At 34.1% G+C, this 22,687-nt stretch overlaps 2 protein-coding genes across 2 annotated transcripts; both read left to right on the forward strand.

The window, feature by feature from the left end:
* Positions 1-7,778: 7,778 nt before the first annotated feature.
* Positions 7,779-9,700, forward strand: LOC141598917 (ethylene-responsive transcription factor ERF118-like). Its single transcript, XM_074418740.1, has 2 exons — positions 7,779-8,074; positions 8,210-9,700. Exon 2 carries the CDS (start codon positions 8,387-8,389, stop codon positions 9,380-9,382), a length of 996 nt encoding a protein of 331 aa, XP_074274841.1. The 5' UTR covers positions 7,779-8,074; positions 8,210-8,386; the 3' UTR covers positions 9,383-9,700.
* A 9,171-nt stretch (positions 9,701-18,871) lies between these two features.
* Positions 18,872-21,773, forward strand: LOC141598918 (uncharacterized). The gene has a single exon (XM_074418741.1). It carries the CDS (start codon positions 19,112-19,114, stop codon positions 21,284-21,286), a length of 2,175 nt encoding a protein of 724 aa, XP_074274842.1. The 5' UTR covers positions 18,872-19,111; the 3' UTR covers positions 21,287-21,773.
* Positions 21,774-22,687: the final 914 nt, after the last annotated feature.

Consider the following 22,687-nt stretch of genomic DNA (forward strand, 5'->3'; position numbering starts at 1 on the left):
ATCTCGCCACATTATATATTTATATAATCTTTTCATATATATATTTTTTTTTATTAATTATGAATATTGTTAACCAATCACATATCTCAACATATAAGGTCATGAGTTGGGTCAATTTGACCCACCAAAGGTCCCAATTTGACCTCTTCTCTCCAAAGGTAACCATAATTTTCTAGTTAAATGGTGATTAGTGTGATCAAGCAAGGTCATCACGTAACAATTGACCTTTCCTGGGCATAGTCTTATATTTTGTATACACACTTATAAATATAAGTTTGCATCTTTATTCTACCGATGTGAGACATGAGTTTGCACTCTAACAAAATACTTTGGGTTTAGTTGGTCGTGTCGGTCATCTCGAATTTGGGTAATTTTCGTGTCAGTTATTATCAACTTATTTATGGATAATAATCACTGTGCACGATAAACATTCTGGTCGGGTTGTATAGGGTTGGGTCAATTCGAGTTCGGGTCAAAATTTAGTCTTGAGTTTGTGGTATCGGATTGGGTACATGTCAGATTATTCGGGTCGGGTCTTTCGGGTCAGATCAATTTTGCCGGTTCGAATCAGGTCGGGTTCGGGTCACTAATGGGTCGGGTTAGCCGGGTCAAATTATACTCCCTCCTATCATCAACTCCATCCAAGTCTTTTACTCTTATTTTAATCCTCGCCTTAATACCCGTGCCCACAAACAAAGGAAAGAAAACCCTGAATAGGAGGCAGTAGCTCGGATCGGATCAAGTTGTAATAGACTATCGGGTCGAGTTGGATTGAGTTTTGGTTAGGTTGAGTCATTGTCGAGACAAGTTATTAACGGGCATATTATAGAATCCGGTTAGCGCCATTATCGAGTCGGTTTATTTAACACTACCGAAATCACCCCATCTAATTTTTTTTTTTTTTCTTTTTTGCTACTTTCCAATATACAAAGTCGGTTTATTTACATTTTTTAAATACTTCCTCCATTCAACTCCACTCTACCAATATCATTTTTGTACACTATTCACAAGAGTGTTTTCAATTTCGATTTTCTCTCGATACGTAAGTGAAAATATATTCATGCGGGATCTTGTTTGATTCGTCTTTACGAGTACATTAAAAATATTTAACTTTTATAATTTTTACAAATACGTAGCTAACGATATTTAGCGCGTAAAACATGCGTTGGCAAACGTGAAAAAAGAAAGTGGTAGAGTGGAGTTGAATGGAGGAAGTATTAATATGGTTTTGAGGAAACTTGTAAAATGGCCCCTATGGTTATCGAATAGCTGTATAACACCAACACCTAGAAATAACTGCAGTGTTTGACGTGTCAAAATCTAGTTCGCCTGACTGCTGGGCTTTACCTGATTACACTGCGGTTCGTTAGTCTCGTCCTTGGCGCCAAAAAAGAGGACCAGTTACTCCACGTCACTCATTTTGGCGGGAATTTTCCCGCCCGCCAACACACCACTCTCTCCCCACTTTATTATTTTCCTCAACACACTTGCCTTATTCCTAACTTTTTCTCCCCACCATTTTGCAACTTACAAAATGAATGGACCCACTCAAAATGTGAGACATGCATGTACGTGTATAATTGTATATTCGTATAATCGTATAGACCATCTAATTGTACAATTCTAGTCATAGCATACGTTATACTCCGTAGCCGCTGATCTTGTTTATGACGTCATTATCCGTTTTAATTTTAACATTAGTTGGATATTATCTTATATAGGGATATAGAACAAATCTTTTATCTTTTTTAAATGTATTCTAATTTTTCCATGTCAAATGAGTACTAGTATATTTGAGTAGTTAAACTAAAGTCGGATAATGTCGTCTTAAACAAGAATTTGTGACGTTATAGTGGCCTACTATATCTCGTTTAATAATTTACTAAAAGAGGTACGGAGTACTAGGTAAAGCTATATTATTATAGTTTATCGTAATTATTTTAATTGCTCGAAGTAAATATATTGAAGACTTTTATATGTCACTGTAATTTATAATCTTCTTCCTTTTCGGAGGGTAACATAAACAGTTATCTATATTAAACAATGTATATAGTAGCTATTGAGCAAGACAAATGAAGTAGATAGTTTGATGTTGGAAGAAATGGTATTTTTTTTATCAAGTGATATTTACATGACTCTAATTGATTTTTCCCCGAGAGGATTTGTCAACGCATATATACATCATGTATAAGAAAGATTAGCCTTATTATTAAGTCTTGTGTAAAATTATCGGTGAGTCTCTTAAAGATGACAGTATTTGTCTTAAGAATAAAACCGATCAAATATACCCCAACACACATATACTCCCTCCATTCAACTCTACTTTGCAGGTTTCTCTTTTGCACACTATTCACAAGCGGACATTCAACTTCAGTTTTCTCTCGATACATAGGTTAAAATATATTCACGTGGGATCTTATTTGATTCGTCTTTAAGAGTATATTAAAAATATCTAACTTTTATAATTTTTGCAAATATGTAGCTAAAGATATTTACCGCGTAAAAGTCACGTTGACAAACGTGATAAAGCAAACATGTAAAGTGGAGTTGAATGGAGGGAGTATAGGACAAACTTATGTTAATTTCTCTCTCTTATGTCTCATTTATTATACTTAACCCGTTTTAAATTAAAGATTAATATATATTCCCTTTTTAAATCAAATTTTTTGTTATATTACATAAATAATAAATTCATATATACGGATAACTCTATAAGTAATTCATAAGAGACCTAACATTTTTCTTTCAACTTTCTTTTCTCTCTTAAGATAAATTAAAATAATTAGTCAAATTTAGTCAAGCAAAGAGTTTTTAAAAAACACATCACAAATATAAAACGGAGTAGTTGGATAATGGTGCATGAATGTGAAACTACGAAGTACAGTACTGATTTATGTCAGGGGTAGGTCACGTGACCAAGCATGGGACACCTAAAGATTTTTCTGTACGGTCAAAAGTATCAAAATCAAATTACTTCTGCTTTTTTTAACCCCTTAGATTTTTTGATGACGTGTCAATGTTTCAGCCGTTGATTTTGCGTTGGAATTCCCAAATAAACATGTCACGTGATAGGCCTGTTTGCGTTAATTTCTTATCACAAATTCTCATTGAAGACATGACATATCCGTCACAAGCTGAAGACGGATACCATTTTACCTCACAATGTACCCACTTTTTCTCTCTCTGCAACACTATTCATGTGGTCCCCTTTCTCCACTAACCCATTTTGTTACCATTTTATCTCACAAAATATCCGTCACAAATGGTAACCCGTCACAAGGGAGACCAATTGATTTCTTATACGGTCCCAGTTAAAATAAAAAGCGTATTTTCTTTTTCTTTTTTTGTAAAAGAAGAAAAAGTAATTAAGTACTCCGCCGTAATTTTGTATGGTGAGTATGTAAAACGTATTAAAGTAGTTTATATAGCCTTGTTTGATACTCAGTAGATTATAATTAGCATAAATAAATTGTAAATGACATATTTGATTGACATATTTAACTAGTATATTACAATTAGCAGATTTAGTAGAAGTGTTTGGTAATTAGTGGGTTTAAGTTAATAGATTGTTGTATAAATGTGTAAATTATAGACAGATTTCTTTTTTACAATCTACTAAAGTGAATATGCTGTTGGGAGCAGCATATTGAAAAACATTAGATTGAAGCTCAATCAACTATTTCAATATGACATTTACCAAACATGTAATTTAGTAGATTGTTGAGTCAAACATGCTAAAAGACTTGAATATGCTGAAATTTCACCAATCTACTGTTTTTTCAAACACTCCATAGTTAAGTTTTGCTTTTGTTAATTAAATTGTAGTTATCTAAACTAAATTGGATTGAATATTTGAATTAAATTGAATTACTGAACTAAACCATACTCAAGTGAATTAAATTAAATTAAAAAAAATTAAGAACTTGGATGAGTTACTCGATAAAATCTTTAATTGTTAACTTTCTCGACACGGATGGATTCTGGTTGACGATTGTATAAACACTTTTTTTTGTTATCCATGATCAAAAATAAGATTATGTAGTGTATAATTATCCTAAGAATATAAGCATGCTATGTGTGATGATATTATTAGAATGCAAATATGTATATTTAGATTTAAAGTACCCACCCTACCGAGGTTACCCAAATGATTAAAGAAGAAGATAAATGAGGAGTCCCTAATTGAGAGGGAATTTACGCGAAAAAGAAACAACCATTCAAAAGTCAGCCTTTGGCTCCAAGCACCCGCATTTCATTGGTGCAAAGAACGTAATCGGTGATGTCTAGGTACTTTTTCTTTCTTATCACATTAGATCATAACTAAATGAGACATTAATCAATCAGTAATGTGTAAGACGAATTTACGTAAAAAAGCAGTTCATTATAAATACTACGAGTACTCCGTACTATATCTCCAATTATATACTCCCTCCTATTCCGAATAACTGTCCCATTTGTTATTTCCGTCTATTCGCATAATTGTCTCATTTGCCATATTTGGACATGTTTTTTACTTTCTTACCCTTGGTTTTTTTTTTATTTACCACCCCAACCACCCCTAAACCATCATATTCAATACTTTTCATTATTTAACTCTTATATTCTTACCCCTATACAATACTTTTCATTATTTTAACTTCATTCCTTAATTTTCGTGCCATTGTCCAAATGGGACAGTTATTCGAAATAGGAGGGAGTAATAAACATTGTATAACTATACATTTATCAGGGTTTTTGTGTAATTTTTCTGAACTTTATAAAAGTTTGTTTTTTTATGGTTAAGTCATAAATGCGTGAGTTCAAAAACTTTATAGTATCGATCACGTTTTCTAAAACAAACTCCAAAACTTTAGTACAGAGCTCGAATTTTAAACCATATAAATGGTGCTATAGTCTATTAATTGACATTTCCTTTGAATAAAAAAATTAGTCTTTTATTGATACTAATAAATAATTGACTTTTTTTTCCTAAAAGACTACCGTCTCACGGACCATGAGTCCTATTCTAAAATTTGCATAATCAGTTATGCATATACACAAATTAAATTACTCCAATATTCCGTATACAGTAGTTATGACTTGCTGATTATCGTACAAAAAATGACCATTTTTGTATAGTAACATGATAATTTTACGTTAAAAAGTAATCACTTCAGTGCTCGACTTTGTCAATTATTTTACCTACCATGTAATTTCTATAATTGTTCCATTAAAAATTCATATGTTTTGTGCAAATATAGTAGGAGTAAGTGAAAGGGAGTGGTAACTCTAATCTTATCCTTCCTTCTATGTTTGATGATGTCGTTCTAAATAATTGATATATGAAACGTGTTTGGGCAAGCAACCTAAATTAAGAGCTTGTTTTTAGTACGAGTGCGAAGACTAAGCTTCCACTAGATTAGGTAAAACTTGTATATTCAAGATTTGTATCCACTTTCGGCTTAAAGTTAGCTTTCCTATTCATTTTTTTGTTACAAATATGGGGAAAATATTTATGATTTTCTTTCTATGTAGAATTGTTTTTAGGAAATCGTTTTTATTAGTAAAAAATAGTGAAAATATTGCAACTATTTAAATGTGTTTTAATCTAACGTCATAAGTCGAGTACTTCATCGTGATTTTCCAATTAGGCAAAGATTGAATAGGCAGCATAGTTCTCATCTAATATTTAAGAATGATGACCGAAGATGAAGCAATTAGGAAATCATCTCTTATAATTGATTAAAATTCTGGTGGGTGTAAGTTGTTTTAATAAAAAAAAAAACTATTTACATAAATATAACAATAAGTAAAATAGAATCGATATAGATACATATTTACATAATTTCAATAAGACAAGTTTCAATAAACGTTATAGTACGAAGTCACGATTCACGATTCATTATTATAAACGAAATCTTTGAGATTTTTAATTAAAAAGAAAGGTTATCCTAAAACTATTATCCCATATACGATTTGGTTATGTCTCGAAATGATGTGAAAACCTACGATTTATCGAGTTTTCTAACCCGATAACCAATTTATACAAAAAAAACTTTTTGACCATCCCCAATAAAATTAAATTATAGGATTCCACATTTTCACCTCTAGAAAATTAAATAAATGCTCAATTAATTGAGAAAAAAACGGAGTAAATTAGTCTATTTAATCAACTTGCTTAGCCATCATTAATGCATTTTGACTGCATAGAGAAGTGTGAAGAGGGAGTGACACAAACGTGAAAGCACAAAAAAAAACACAACATAGACGAGGTATAATCTTAAACAAATCTTCATTAATCACTAGTTAATTTCATCATTTTGTTTATTTTCATTGTTTATCAATTTTCGAGTCAATCCATTAAATTGTCTTCAATATCCCGAAAAAGATTACCCTAACTATCGGTAGGCGATACTCCAATTCAACACAAAAATAAAAATAAAAATTATATGACACAGTCTTACACTCTCAGACAATTTCATTATACTCGTATATATAAATGGACCATTTTACGGTATTAGAACGTCTTATTGTAAAGGGTTTTTCTATCATGTGCCCAGTGGGCACATGTTAAGAAACCCAAAAATGGAAATAATTAATGCTATTGTCATGGAAAATTGAAATAAATAACCACTTTTACCTTTTATCCATAAAAATAGCATTAACTATTTCCATTTTGGTTTTCTTAACATGTGCTCACTGGGCACATGATAGAAAAACCCTATTGTAAAATTTATGTTACTAGTAACATCATCATTTTGTTTATTTCATTGTTCATCAATTACTGTAAATTCCGTTGCATCTTTATTTAATTACTCCATATTTGTATGTTTCACCCACTCTGTCATTAAAACTCCACATTTTTTTTGACATTTTTTTCCCTTCACCCCATAAAATTGTCAGATCTTTGTCACATTATTTAGACTAATTCATAGCCATAAATTTCTAATCTTTTTAATCTCACAAGTAGTTCATCCGTCTTATAGTAAGGTTCACCCTCTCGTTTTCTAGGCATTTTACGATAAGGTTCATCTTTTGTTTTAATCTCTCTGATAAGTTATCTATATTTACGTGATTTATAAATTATATAATCCCACATTTTTACGCGTTTTATAATAAGGTTCACGGTTTACTTTAATCCACTAAAACTTAGGAAAGACGGTATCTCACTAAGTTATTGAGAGACTAATCTTTCGTACCCTTTTATTTGTATTCCGTACCCCTTTTGTTTTTGATCGTGACATAGTAATTTCGTACTTATTTACATAATAAATGTATTCATTTTATCATTAATCATGATTTATACTTATTTTATTACCTTTAGTATTACTTTTCCTTAAAATTGTACAATGATCTCTCAATAAAGCTTATTAAGAGACCGTCTCTCAGGAGACCTACTCACTTTAATCTTATTAACACGAGATTTTTTCTCAGCACATATTTTTCACATATGTTATTAATCATATAAAGAAACAAATGATGAACGTATTTTTTTCTAAAAATTCGGATCCTCACGATTTCCGTCCATTTTCATTCACTGACTCCTATTATATCCTAGGACGATTTTAAAGTTGTCAATTGAACTTTTTTTGTGTGCATAGTTGTATATCATCCGGTTTAATCCGAATTCGAGTCTGATAATTTGTCAATTCACCTTAACAACCCCTTATATAGTTATATAGTCATATGAAACGAAATGGTATAAAGACGTGATAAAAAGAAATAAAGAGGATCCAAACTCGTAATTTATGACTTTTCATTTCACTATATATTTTAACATAGGTTATATCCAAACACTCTCTTTTCACACACTCATATATCTCTCCCTATACTTTACCATCTTCCTTCATTTTTTCTGCAGGGGTTTTAGAGAGAGACTGAGGTTTTTGGTGTTAAGAAGATTTATGTCTGCAAAGTCTAACTTTGTATCAGTAATTATTGTTTCTTCTTCCTTCAAATTCATCAAAGTTTATTACTTAAACTCTTTATTATTGGCTTTAATCACCATCATCATCATCTCTCATCTCTGCTGTTCTATTCAGCAGAGAACAAGTTTCCGTCTTTCACCCAGTTCGATGCGTTTGAGGCCTAAAAGGTAACATGGGTTCTCTTATTTTTCTCTTAATTTCATTACCCATTTCTTCGATTTGTTAATTTTTGATGTTTTATTTTTAGGGTTTTTGGGCTAAAATTTAGGGTTTTTGATTGATTTTTGTGTTTTATTTTGCAGGACTTGTTCTGGAGTTGAATCTTTTGGGGGTTTTCACATAGATCTGTTTCTCTTCTTTAGAGGGGTTCTTACTTAATATTTTTCATCATTTTTAATTAATTTATCAAAGTTTTTTTTTGTGTTTTTGGTGAGATTTTAGGGTTTTTGAAGTATTTGATTCTCAAAAAAATCCCCAAAATGTATTCAAATAGTGAGAATCCAATGTTGACTAAAAACCTTTTTTACCAAAAACCAAAACTTTCAGCCACAAAAACTGTGAGGAAAGTTAGAGTGATTTGTTATGATCCTGATCTAACTGATTCTTCATCTGATGAAGAAGTTATGATTTTTAATGAGAGGTCAAAAAAGAGAGTTATTCAAGAGATTAATCTTCCATTTACTGCTAATGATGCGATTAACAGTAATCATGTCGTTGTCGAAACCGAAAGTTCTTGTCAAGATAGTAACAATGGATGCAAAAACCCTGATAAAAAAAGAAGAGTTTTTGGTAACAGTCCTAAGAAACCAACTGGATCAAAATATAGAGGAGTGAGGCAAAGGAAATGGGGGAAATGGGCTGCTGAGATTCGACACCCGATTCGCGGTGTTAGGATTTGGTTAGGGACCTTTAATACTGCTGAAGATGCTTCTAAGGCTTATGAGCTTAAGAAAATGGAATTTGATGCTCTTGTTGCTGAGAGAAACTCTAGTCAGAATGCTTCTTGTTCTCAAAACCCTACTGTTTCCGAGGATTCGGAGAGTTTACTGTCTCATAACTCTCCTGCTTCTGTTCTTGAGATTGATACTACTTCCAATTCACAATCACAAACCAATGTTGTCAATGTTGTCAATCAAGTTGAAGTCTTTGATGTTAAAGACTGTGATGAGGTTAAGATTTCGGATGTCGAGCAGTCTGATGTTATGCCTGTTTTAAGTGCTATTGAGAAAGAATTTCAATGTGATGTTGGGCAAGGTCTGAACTTGGATATGGAACTCGGTTCGTCGTTGATTCTGAATGACTTTGGTGAGCTATTCGACGATTTCCCTGCTTTCGACGACCTGTTAGTTGGCGATTTTGATGGGTTCGAGCAAAGCGATCTTCCTGATTTCGACTTTGAGCTTGGCAATGAGGAACTTGCATGGATTGAAGAACCTCTGAATTTTGCAACAGCTTGCTGTTCTTCAGTTTTGTAGCGCCAGTAATTATTAGTATTTATTAATTTATTATATTATATAGGATTATATATATAATGAGTATGATGAAGTTTTGAACTATATACAGATCTTAAGAGCTTAAACCATATGCTCTCTTAAGATACTGTCTTTTTTGTGGGTGAGTTTTTAATGTTTGCTTATTATCAGAAAAATGAACAACTTTGTGTAATGGGTTGAAGAATCGATTCGGGTTTTCCTGTGCTGTTAGAGCTGTCCATTGATTCTTCTCCCCTGTGCTTTGAACTGGTTATTCTCCAATTGTTCATGAATGTTAGTAGAACTTATGATTATGATGCTTGTTCTCTATGAATCTTAAGTTTATATCGGTTTATGTTGCTCATACTCGATTTAAGAGTCTAAGCGCGTTTGTAGATCCATGCATACTCTCCATTAATCTTAGCTTTATGTCGGATAATGTTGCTCATACTCGATTTCCCATCCACTTGCACTATTCACTCTCATTTTGTGAGAGACACTATCCGTCTACAGGTGTCTGTCTAATATGAGAATTTGTGCTCGATTTGAGTGTCTTGGTGCATTTCGTTCTTGGTTTAAAATGGCGTGATTATCATAACTTGACATGCAATCGAAGTGAAGTGTTTGATCACAAATTTATCATGAATACTAAATAGCATCATACAACATGCAATCGAAGTGAACTACCAACTAAACAACTAATGTAGATGTCGAAGTTTGATCATTTATGTTATGTTTCTAATTATTGTCGCACAATACGGTGCATAAACCTTATCGTTTCGTAGGCAATGTTCACTAAAATTGACACTTTATGCGAACAAGAATCCGAGTTATTAATATTTTCCGAATTATATTCTAACAAAAAGTCATATTCAAAGGGATTTTGTAGGTGGGATTGAAAGTAACAAAATTCCAATGGCATGTGATTCGGCAAATGTAAGTTGTTACGGACGAATTCTTGGCTACATATTCCTTTGGCTATCCGATAAGACTTTGATAGAAGTAGAAGAAGAAGAAGATAAATGTGTGTGGATGTGAGTCAAATGCGACGAGGAAATCTGAAATTGCATGTGAATCTTACGACTTATAACACTTATCATTCCTAAATTAACGCTTTCTTTTGCTACTAATTTAGTGATTGTTGTTACTATAAATCATTAAATTTAACTTAAGTCTTGGTGGAAATCACTACTTTTTAGGTTTAGTTACTTTCCCTTAAGATTAGACCTGGTAAACGTGTTAATCAGTAAACCAGGTCGGATACGGGCCGGCTCACTTTCGGATTATAAGAGATTGGGTCGGATCGAGGCATTTTGGGGTCGACTCATTTTCGTGTTTACTTGGATAATAACCAGCTACCAACAATAAATGTTCAAGTTAAGTTATATTGGGTCAGGTCAAACTCGGGTCTTGAGTTCCGGTGTCGGATCGAGTCAATTGTGTCAAGTCTGCTTTAGACAGGGGTATCCGTCCTAACACAAATCTTTTATTTTTTCCTATGTGTATTGGTTTTGTCTTATTTCTACGGATTACTATTCGTCTCAAACTCAAGACGGATGCATGTGTTTGAAATAAGAATTGGACTTTCATGTTTAATGAAGTAAACTTTAGTGGTTGTGCAATTTCCATTGACTTAATTAGTCTTAAATTAGTGAATAAATCTTGGTTTGTATAATTTACTGACTATTATGGCACATACCCCACAAGATTGAGAGATAAATGGGCATATACCCTACAAGATTGAGAAAATAAATGGTAATGTACCCTACAAGATTAAAGAAGGGTAGTATGGATTAAAGGGTAATTGACGTGTATAATTTATAACTAGACTTCATTTAATTGGACAACAACATATTATAATCAATTTTCTTTTTTAGAAATGGAGAAACATTGAATTAAAAAAATGTGGTCTTGAAGAAAAACATTGTTTTTTTTTTTTGAGAGAGAAGAAAAACATTGGTTTTGAACGACGTACTTTATAACTTGTGCTCAAACAACACTTTATGGATGTTACTTTTCCATTTAACATTTGACGAGTTCTAGAATTTTTTTTGCAAATGTTACATTAAAATTAATTATTTTATTAATAATAAGCATTGAGTAATAGGACAAATGAACTAGTTTATTTGATCAAATTGACTTATTTAACTAGAACTTCAACAAGTAATTAATGAAAATATCAATTTTAGCTAGCTAAAATGAAAGCGTACATATAAGATAATACATGAGAAAAGAATTACATATTTTTGTTTTTTCTTCCATTTTTACCCCTTGATTTATAACTTTAAATACTTCCTCCGTTCTCATATGATCTACTCATTTTATTAAAATACTACACTCATATCAGACTTATTCCTTTATGTAATTTATCAGATATTTTCTTACTTTTCAGCCGATTTACCAACTATTTTAAAGATATTAATTTGCTACCTTATGAATTATAATCTACCACTAACTTTTCATGTTTTAGTTATTTTTTCACTAGTGTTAGCAAACAAAACATTATTCTTAAACTTCTTCCACAATGCCCATCGACCTTATTATTACACTATACTTTCTCTGTTCCATTTATTTGTTTAAATTTAACTAAAATATCTTTAATAAAGAAGAAATAAATAAATGGGCTGGGTCGGGCTAACACTAGTGTTGGTCGGGCTGCTATATGTCGGCCCACGAAGTCGGGTTGTGCTGGATTGCCTCGCTACGTTTAACCGCTCTAGTTTAGTTTCATTTAGTTCAAATCAATTATACTCCATTTAGTTCAATTCCATTCGATCTAGCTTAGCTTTACATAAATTTACACTTATTCCAACTATATTTAACTAGTTAAACTCAATTTAATTCAGTTCAACACAACACTAATTTACTTGAGCAAGACCTTAATCAAGGAGGAATTATGGGGGAATTGAAGTAACATATTTTAAGAACACAAATTCTCATTAAAGACGAACATTATCCGTCACAAGCTGAAGACGGATAGTGTCCCTCTCACAATATGCAAGTGGCACTATCCATATGGTATTCCATTTTCCTCCCACTTACCCTTCTACTTGTGTTATTGTGAGAGGGACACTATCTATCTTCAATTTGTAACGGATAATGCCGGACTTATTTTTTCAAGAATTGAGAAGGCAAAAGGTGTTGTGGGCTAGATAATAGATATGGATGTAAAAAGATTGAAATGGAGTAATTTGTAAGCAAAGTAGCACACCAATTATATAGATCATGCGGCATGAATGCTATTGCCTATTGGCCTCACTTGTATTAACACAACACACCTGTCATGTGAGTTTTGTCATGTACGGCTTTCCTTTGTGTTAGGTAAGGAACTCTCTATGTGCTCCTTTCTTGGAACACCAATAATATTATTATTATTATTAAGCTCCAATAATTTGCATTTTTCCGTATTGTAAATTGACAAAAGATATTTCATAGGATTACAAAGTATTTACTTCAAACCGTGAACGGTAAAATTATCCCTCGAATTTAAACTGTTTTATTAACTTAAAACATACGTTACCAGTTGATCTAAGTCTTCATGGGTTACAACCATAATATCACGAGTGTCGTACTCGGGTTATTTAGATGAGTTGCATATTATGTTATCCGTGTGCTTTTAGTTGAGCTATTTGATATAAAAGATTAGCAATTTATGGATTATACAACCAGTTGTATATGTTGTTCGAGCTTTATATTAAATAATAGGAGTTTTATTAGAAAATATTGAACTCATCCATTTAAATATTAAAAACATGAACTTTGAATTAGCTCAGAAAAAATACATATAAGCTCGGATTATTATACTTTGATTGTACAGTGTTTATGGTACAACTTGATGTATAATCCTATTGTCTTGCAGATTAAATATCCGACTTAACTATTGGTGTGGTTATAAAATTTAACCCACGCAAGACTATGATGAATTGATGATAGGTTACAAAAAGGTAAATGAAACAAGTATAACTGTTTTTTTTATACAAAGAATTAAAGATACCGTAAATATATATATTGAATTTATCTTAGAAATTGATTTTTTGTTTTTGTATATGTTTAAGTGTGTGTTTGGCCTAGTTTGTAAAAGTGTTTTTGGACTCAAAAACACTTTTTGGACTCAAAAACACTTTTTGGCCAAACACATCGTTTTCTAAAAGTTAAACAAAAAATTTCAAAAGCTAAAAATCCATATTTTTGCCCATGGAAATAGAAGTAACTATTTGTTGTTTCTGTTTTTGAAAAACACTTTCGAAAAATTAAGCTTGAAAAACAAAAACTTATTTTTGAGAATCGAGGCCAAACATGCTCTAAATCGCTATCATAGATGACAACTATAAATGTACCAAAAAAATAGGTGACAACTATAACGCATATATTTTTTAATGATATCGTAAATATACATTGGATGTATTTTAAGAAATCTTAGGGAAATGATTGTTAATTTGATTTTTCGGGTTTGTATATGTTTAAATTGCTATCATAGGTGACAATTATAAAGCATATGTTTAGAGAAGTCTTTGGAAGACTAGTAAACAAGTAGAGGACTAATAATAATGGACGACTTTTGTTGAAAAACAAGTACTCCAATTAGATTAGTGCCAAATGATGTGGGTTGGTGCCCAAGTAGTGGTGGCGTGACCTTTAGTATTTTTGACTAATTAGAGTATGTATGCTGGATGTATATTAGTCATGCCATTATGTTAATTAAAACATATTATAATTTTATAATAATGTTTCCCAAATCATGGGCATATCGTGCTTTGTTTATTCTATAGTCAACTTTCATGTTTTGATCACTAGGAAACATCTAATCTAATGTTTATGGATATGTCTCCATACGATTGATTCCGTACTGTGTTACTCTTACTCGATTGCTAGAATTAAATATTATAGTTTTAAAGTGCTGTGTTATGTTAAACACTTTAATGTCCTAGTATTGAATAAGTGATTAAAATAAAATATCGAAATAACATAGATTTTATATTATAAGATGTTACCTGTATAATGAAATTGTTAAAACCGATAAAATAAAAGATAGGAGGTCGAGTTTGATCTATTACTTCGATGTTCTAACATCAACTCCCCCTTTAGAGATTATCATGATTCATGACATGAGACCAACCCGAAAAAAGGATATACTTTATTTTATTTTGACAATATAATATATAAAATTGTAGCAAACATAATTTAATCCGAGATTAGTCATTATAAATAAATTTGCACTCATTATCATAAAATATATACGATGATTAATTTGAAATTTGTATTTAATATTTTTTACTACACCTACTATATTAATGGATCGCCTAGTCTTACAACACATTTTTTTTGTAGTTCTATACTTTCTACCCTCCGTGAGTCCGTCTCAATCATTTGTTTATCTTTGATTAAAATAACCCCTTAAAAAAAATGTAAACAAATAATTAAGACCGGTGAAATATTAATATATTACCGAGTAGTTTGTTTGACACTTTTTTTTTTTTTTTTTTTTTTGGGTAACGAGGGAACCCGCAGCCGCTACCTTCGGTGCGCACTTGATAAATTCTCGGGTATACGTAATAGCCTGCAAACCACGTATACCAGGTAAGCCACCCGAGGGTGACAGGCTCGAAGTCTATTAGGCATGGACTCAGGCCAAGAATGCTTCACAAGATTTTTGCTTTTGTTTGACACTTTAAGTGCATAAGGGTTTGCGTTTCGTTAACACAATATTGGGCCTATAAGTCCAAGAGTCATGTACAAAATGTTGTGCTTGTATAAGTCATTGGGCCCTTCTAAGCTTCATGCAGTTTTTACTAACAACTTTGGGCTGAGTTCATGTATTGGGCTAAATGTTTTACAAGCCCAGTAACTTCATCCAATTAGACCTGGACTGTGGGTCGGTTCAGCATGGGCCGGGCTGTAACCGGGCTGGGTTGGATAGTGGGGAGCCCGGGCCCATGCTGCGGGTTGTGAGTGTGCCGGCTGAGAGCGGGCCGTACACCGGCCCGGTTGGGAAAAATAGGTAGAAAAAAGAGCGGGTCAAGTGGGCTGGGCGGGTTTGGGTAGTGTCGGCCGGGGTAGAGGGAGCCTTAGACCGGCCCGAATACAGGGACGGGCTGGGCGGGCCGATGTGCCTATGAATTGTTGGCTCGGTTGGACGGGCCTGGTCAGTGTGGGCCGGGCCAACTCGTACTCCTATCCAGCTCTACATCCAAGTATAGAACTTTTAGAATACTGCAATATTACAATAAAGTAGCCCGATTGTCGTTCAACTTTAGACAAATTATTTAAGGCTGTTGATTTTCGTAGTATACATTTTACCCATCTCAGTACACTGTTGACAATTATACTCTTTTTATTTATCCCCTCCCATCTTCCCTCTCTAAACTCTATGATATATTCTCTCTAATTTCACACACATTCTCCTCTTATTTCACGTGTACTACATAGATAAATCATTTTGATAAACACAAAAAATTATGTCATGCGGTTAATAAATTATGTGTTCCATTGATAAATTATATTTACAAATACGTTTATTGCATCAGTAGATTATTTTTACACTAATGCATAAATAAATTTAACGAATAAATGTACTGTAATATCTAAAAGAAAAAAAAAAAATCTATAAACAAATGAACAATGGCAGTGTACTACCCATCTTCATCATGTTTCCATCACCAACACCAGTCCACCACGTAATACGTCACATCGTTACCAACACCAGTACACTACCACGTACTACACATTACTGCCAATACCACTACAATCGGCAGCCATCGGCACCGATCACTGGTCTACGCACAACCCCTCTTCCACCGGTCCTCACGCACAACCCGACTTCTCCCTCACGCACCTGCCTCCGTCGAAAGGCCACCGACAACCACCTGTCGGTCTCTTCGCCGACGGCGCACTCTCATGTAGCCGGATATCCCAGTGAACCAATACCTTTGTGCCATACCAATTAAACCCTAATAAATTTAATTGAAAAAAAGATGCAAAATTATAAATAATCAATTTAATTGATAATAACAATTGATTAATGAATTAAATAACCACTCTATAATCGAATTACCATTCATAATTGACGAATTTTGCGCATTTTTGATGGAGGTGAGAGAGTTGGCAATAGAGAGAAGTTAGAGAGAATTATGTTTTCATGTTTTTGGTAAGGGTGACAAATGGAAAATTTTGTACAAAAAGTACTACAATAAGTAAAATATGTACTGCGAAATAAAATTATGATTATTCAATATGACAAAGTTAATGAATTACCTAACTTGCTCCTCATTTTTCTTCATGCTAATTAAACGACAAATACTAATATCTCACTAAAATCAAACACAATCAAAACCACATTTAAAACTTCAAATATAATGTCAACTACAACTAATAGACTACAACTAAACTTCAAATCTGCCATCAATAACGACAACTGATGATTAATAATCGAAACTATACCACCTGAGTGACCTCATAAATAACATGTATGGGCCTACGAGGGTGCAACATATTGAAAAAGTTATTGGCCGTGTTTGATATTCGGTAGATTAATATTAGTAGAAGCAGATTGGTCAAATATTTATAAATGACAAATTGGATTGACAAGTTTGACTAGTACATTTCAATTAGCAGATTTAGTAAAAATGTTTGATAATTAGTGGGTTAAGGTTAATAGATTGTTGTATTTATGTGTAAATAGTTGATAAATTTATTTTTACAATTTACTAATGTGAATATGCCGAGAAAGCAACATATTGAAAAACAGTAGTACTATTTCATTAGCCATTTACCAAACACTCGAATTAGTATATCAGTGAGTCAAACATGTTAAAAGCCTTGAATATGTTAAAAATTTACCAATCCGCCGTTTACCAAACACCCTCTATAAATTACCCATATTACTCTTCATTTTCCTTTCCTTCTAACTAAACGACAAATACTAACATTTCACTAAAATCAAAACCACTTTTAGAACTTCAATTTTTATGCCAACAACATCAAATTGTCAACTAAACTTCAAATTTGCCATCAATACCGACGACTGATGATGAATAGTCGAAACAACAAATTAATAATCGGAACTACACCACCCGAGAGGGTGCTTCTACGAGTCTAGACATACTAATATTGGGTAAGCAAAAGAGCTTCATACTTCAACTTGTTGAGTTCTCCGCAATTGGCTTACAATACAAGTGAGATAAACAAGGCGACATGCAAGTGTAGTTCATCATAAATCAATTGATGATAAGAGAAGTAGCTCATTGGCTAAAAAACATGTCTCATCACTCTTAATTCGCTGATGCGGGACTTTGCTCTATACACACATGAGAATAGAGTTCAATACGACTGAAGTACATCAAGATTATGAATTTATGATCTTAGTCCTCTCTTTACCGTTATTATGGGCTAATTGATGAGACCAATTTCCCAAGTTAAGGTTTATGATGTTCGCGAACAATATTGTATTGATTGATGAAACAAAAGATAAAGGTTGAAAGGAAACTTCAACTATGAAGACAAATATTAGAATCTCGTGGTTTTATACCGAGTAAAAAGAAGACAAAAATTTAGAGGAATTAGGGATAAGCATACAGGTTCGATCAGGCAGACATAGTCCATAATTTCTATTTTTTTAGATATTTAGGATATATTATGCAAAGTAATGGAAAGTTGGATGAAGATGTGTTCGGCATAATCAAAACAGGATTACTGACATTACATGTTAAATGGTAAATGTCACCGCACTATAGTTAAGCTGATACTCTTTTATGGTATTGAAATTTGAATGTTGGGCAGTAAATAAAAACACTTACAAAAAACGTATGTTCTTACTGAATGTGCAACCACACAAAAACTATTAACTTGAGAATCGAAATCGTTCTAAAAAAAGGTAGATGTTACAAACTTACAATCAACCAAAGACAATACCAATCCGATTAAATTTCTAATAAACCCAAGATAAACATCTTAACTCTCAAGTCTCAAGCCATGTTGCCATCATGGTGCACCCTTGGACATTATGACATACACATAATCTTCCTCTTACGGCTCATATAATACATCCACAATCAATAAACCATGTTGCCATTATGGTGCACCCATGGACATAATGACATATAGTCACATAAATTTGACAAAAGTGATCCGAGACTCGAAAATAACCCAAAATATGTGACCCGAAAGTGACCCGACTCAAAAGTGGCTCGACCCGAAGTGACTCGACCTTGTGTGATCCAAAATGACCCGATTGGCCCAAGATGACTAAATTAGGGTAAAATCATGACCCGAAATGACCAAACGACCAACCGAAAATGATTCGACCCAAAAATAACCTGAGCTGAAAGTGACCCGATAAATGATTCACCCGAAAATAACTCGATCCAATTAACCCAGCTCGAAGGTCTCTCTCTAGTCACATTAGTCTTACTCCTACGGCCCGTGTATATTATCCACAAGACCACAATCAATAAATCATGAAGAATCACAAATATATATGCCGAAGAAGATTCGTTACCAAATTACATTCCTATTCACCTATTCTTATTTACTCTAGAACTCACCACCTCACGAAACAATTTACAGACACACGCCCGTCTTTATTTATTCCTCGGTCCTAAATTATTACAGTATCTCCACACCTTTTAATATAATCATAATAAATAATCATAATAATTTCATATCAATTTCCCAAATATCTTCTTCCCCAATCCACAAAACGAAAATCATAATCAAAATTATTTCATTGTTGTTGTGATGAAGAAATTCAGAGTATTCTGCACAGACCCAGATGCTACGGATTCATCAAGCGATGAAGAAAACGACACCGTTCCAAGACCCGCGAAACGGAAGCGCTTTATCCGTGAAGTGAACGTTGGTGGCGATCCGCCGGAGAAACGGCCGGCGCCGGTGGTGGTGCCGGCGAAGGAGAAGAAGAAGTATCCGGGTGTACGGATGAGGAAGTGGGGTAAATTTGCTTCGGAAATTCGTCATCCGCTTACTGGGGTAAGAATTTGGTTAGGTACTTTTAATACTGCTGAAGAAGCTTATGATTGTTATTATATGAAGAAACTTGAATTCGATGCGTATCGTAATTTGCATAGATTAGCTAATAATCGTCCTTCTGTTGTTGCTGCTAATTGTCATCATGCTAGAATTGATGGTAAATTAGGTGAATTTGGGGGTGATAATGCTGGAATTGAGAGTAAATTGGGTGAATTTACGAGTAAGAATGGTGAAAATGCGAGTAAATTAGGTGAAATTGGGGGTAATGGTGGTGAATCAGGTGAATTTGGAGGTGATAATGCTGGAATTGAGAGTAAATTAGGTGAATTTCCGACTAAGAATGGTGAAAATGCGAGTAAATTAGGTGAAATTGGGGGTAATGATGGTGAATTTGGAGGTGATAATGCTGGAAATGAGAGTAAGTTAGGTGAATTTCCGACTAAGAATGGTGAAAATGCGAGTAAATTAGGTGGATTTGGGGGTAATAATGGTAAATTAAGTGAATTTGGGGGGAATAATGATGGTAATGATGGTAAAGTAGGTGAATTTGGGGGTGATGATGGTGGTGGGGTAGGAGGAATGGATGTGGGGAAGGTGGTGGTAGAAGGAGGTGGTGGGGTGGAGAAGATAAAGTCAGGGAAGTGGGTGGCAAGGATTAATTATCCGGATTCGAGTGGGAGGATATGGATGGGGATGTTTGGGACGATGGAGGAGGCGGTGGTGGCTTATGAGAAAAAGAAGGTTGAGTTTGAGGAGAGGTTTAAGAGTAAGGAGAGTGAGAATGGGAATGGAGGTTGCAAAACTAGGGTTAGGGATTCGAAGCGTAAGTCGTGTGGGTGTTGTGGTTCTGAGGAGGGTGAGATGGTTGGTGATGAGGAGGGTGAGTTTGAGGGTAAGGAGGAGAGGAAGGTTCCTAGGGGTGTTAGGGAGAAGAGGTGGGGAGAGTGGGAGGCGAGGGTTTGGCATCCGAAGCGTAAGACTTGTGTTTCACTGGGGAATTTTAATAGTCCCGAGGAGGCTGGACTTGCTGTTAGGAGGAAAAGGCGTCAGTTTGAGAAGATGTATGGGTATAAGTTGAAGGTTGGAAGTATGGATGAGTGCTGTAAAGAGGAGTTGACTCGTGGTGTACGGAAGATTGAATCGGGGAAATGGGTTGCTAGGATTAAGCATCCGAAAAAGAAGGGTGTGATTAGGTTGGGAACATACAGTACACCAGAAGCAGCTGCTAGGGCTTTTAAGAAGAAAGAAGCGGAGTTTAAGGAAAGGTATATGGGTAAGGGGAGGGTGGGTGAGAGAGTTGGGTTTGTTGATAGAGATATTGTTCTCGGGTTGGCAGCGCCTAGTTTGTCTGATCAGAAAAAACCTTTGAAATATAAGGTGGCTAATTTCGACTCAAATGGAGCGCCAAACAGTGAAGAAATGCCCGAAGATGGAGTTTTGCCTGATGGTATCACAATGACAAAATCAGGCAGATATGGTGTTCGTGTTACTCACCCGACTACTGGGGATAAAACTTGGATGGGTTCTTACCTAAGCTTTAGAGAGGCCATGCGCGCCTTCAATCGGAAAAAGGCAGATTTTGAGAAGAAGTGTAACTCTAAGAAGAAGGCCAAGCTTTATTCTGAACCTATTGTTCCTGAAAAGGCGCTTGATACTACAGGTTGTTATTATTCTCCAACTTCAGTGTTGGATACCGAATATTCTAGCCACAGCACCGCCAGTGATGACCCAAATGACACTATGGTTGATGTTTCAATTAACCCGAATTATGAGCCGGGTAATGTGTCTCCCAATCCAATCAAAGGTCCACTGATTTCTGCGAAGTCTAAGTTCGACGAAGCAGTTAGGTTGGGGACAATCAATGAATATGGGCAGTTACTGGGCGAGTTTAGCTTCATAGATGAAACTATATGGTTCGGGATGTGATAGTTCCAGAACACTACTGAAGTGAAGACCCTTGTTGAAAAGCTTGCGACATTGAACTCGTATCTTCTAGTTTTAGTCGAAGAATAAGTTCCTAGAGCCCCCAAAATAGAAGAAAGACAGGGAAAAGAATGCTTCGGTTACTCCTTGTGGGTTTACCTTGCAGGCTCTAGTTATACAGTCCTTAGTTTTCGGACAGTTGTGTTCCGTGTCTTTGAGATTTGACTTTTGACTATTTTTGCACATATTGTTATGCTTGAAACCATGGGTTTGATGCAGGCTGAATGTTCTGATTAGCAAGTTCCTGGGTCTCTAACAGTTTGTACTTTGGTATGATTCTCGACGTAATTTTCATTTTGAGTCATTCGGAACTACTCATTTACTTATGTTTGTACTCCCAAGTCCTTGAGAGTTGAGGTGTGAGTTGTTACATTTGACTATTTTATGTACATATTGCTTTACTGAAATCATGGGTTTGATTGATTGCTAATGTTTCTTATGCTCCATTATTCCTTTATTTTTATATCCGTAAATATAGAACTGTTAGATTGAACTAATATAGAACCGTTACATTGAACTGGAACACGATCTTGGCGTTGAGAGGAAATGGACCATCCATTTCTTTTAAGGAAATGGAGAGGATTAGGACCCTCCGTTAGATATTTCAGTTATGCTAGGTTGGAACTTGTAACTTTATCAACAAAGTGTTGTGATAAAAGCTCATAAATCCTCGTTCAAAACAAAAAAATTATTCGTACTAAGACAAAAACAAATAATACACAAATTACCAATTACTAATTCTATTTTTATAGTACTCGTATTTTCATCTATATATTTTCTAAATTTTTTTCATATAATTTGAATATACATGAAATGACAAATGAAGCAATTTATACACTACAACTATATAGCGTAATGTTTATGTAATTGCTTTAAAATGAAAGACACTCGCCCTCGTACACAACTACTACCCATATTCGGCCTACCACTTCCAAATTTTCAAACCCATACAGGCGTACCCTTCTTTTTGGTGGAAATCAAAACTCATAGTTTCATGCAGTCATAATATACTCATATCCACCCCATCAATTGGTCTCCCTTGTGACGGGTTACCATTTGTGACGGATATTTTGTGAGATAAAATGGTAACAAAATGGGTTAGTGGAGAAAGGGGACCACATGAATAGTGTTGCAGAGAGAGAAAAAGTGGGTACTTTATAAGATAAAATGATACCCGTCTCTTGTTTGTGACGGATAACATCCGTCACAAACAAGAATTTGTGCCACCCCATTTATCCACTAACCTATTACAGAGGATACCAGAATGTCACCGATAAAGATATTTACTCCATTTTATTCTATATTTTCTAAAACGGATTATTCAGATTTTCTTCCCTTTCTTAC

This window comes from Silene latifolia, chromosome 9 (assembly GCF_048544455.1).
Source record: "Silene latifolia isolate original U9 population chromosome 9, ASM4854445v1, whole genome shotgun sequence".
Lineage (NCBI taxonomy): Eukaryota > Viridiplantae > Streptophyta > Magnoliopsida > Caryophyllales > Caryophyllaceae > Silene > Silene latifolia.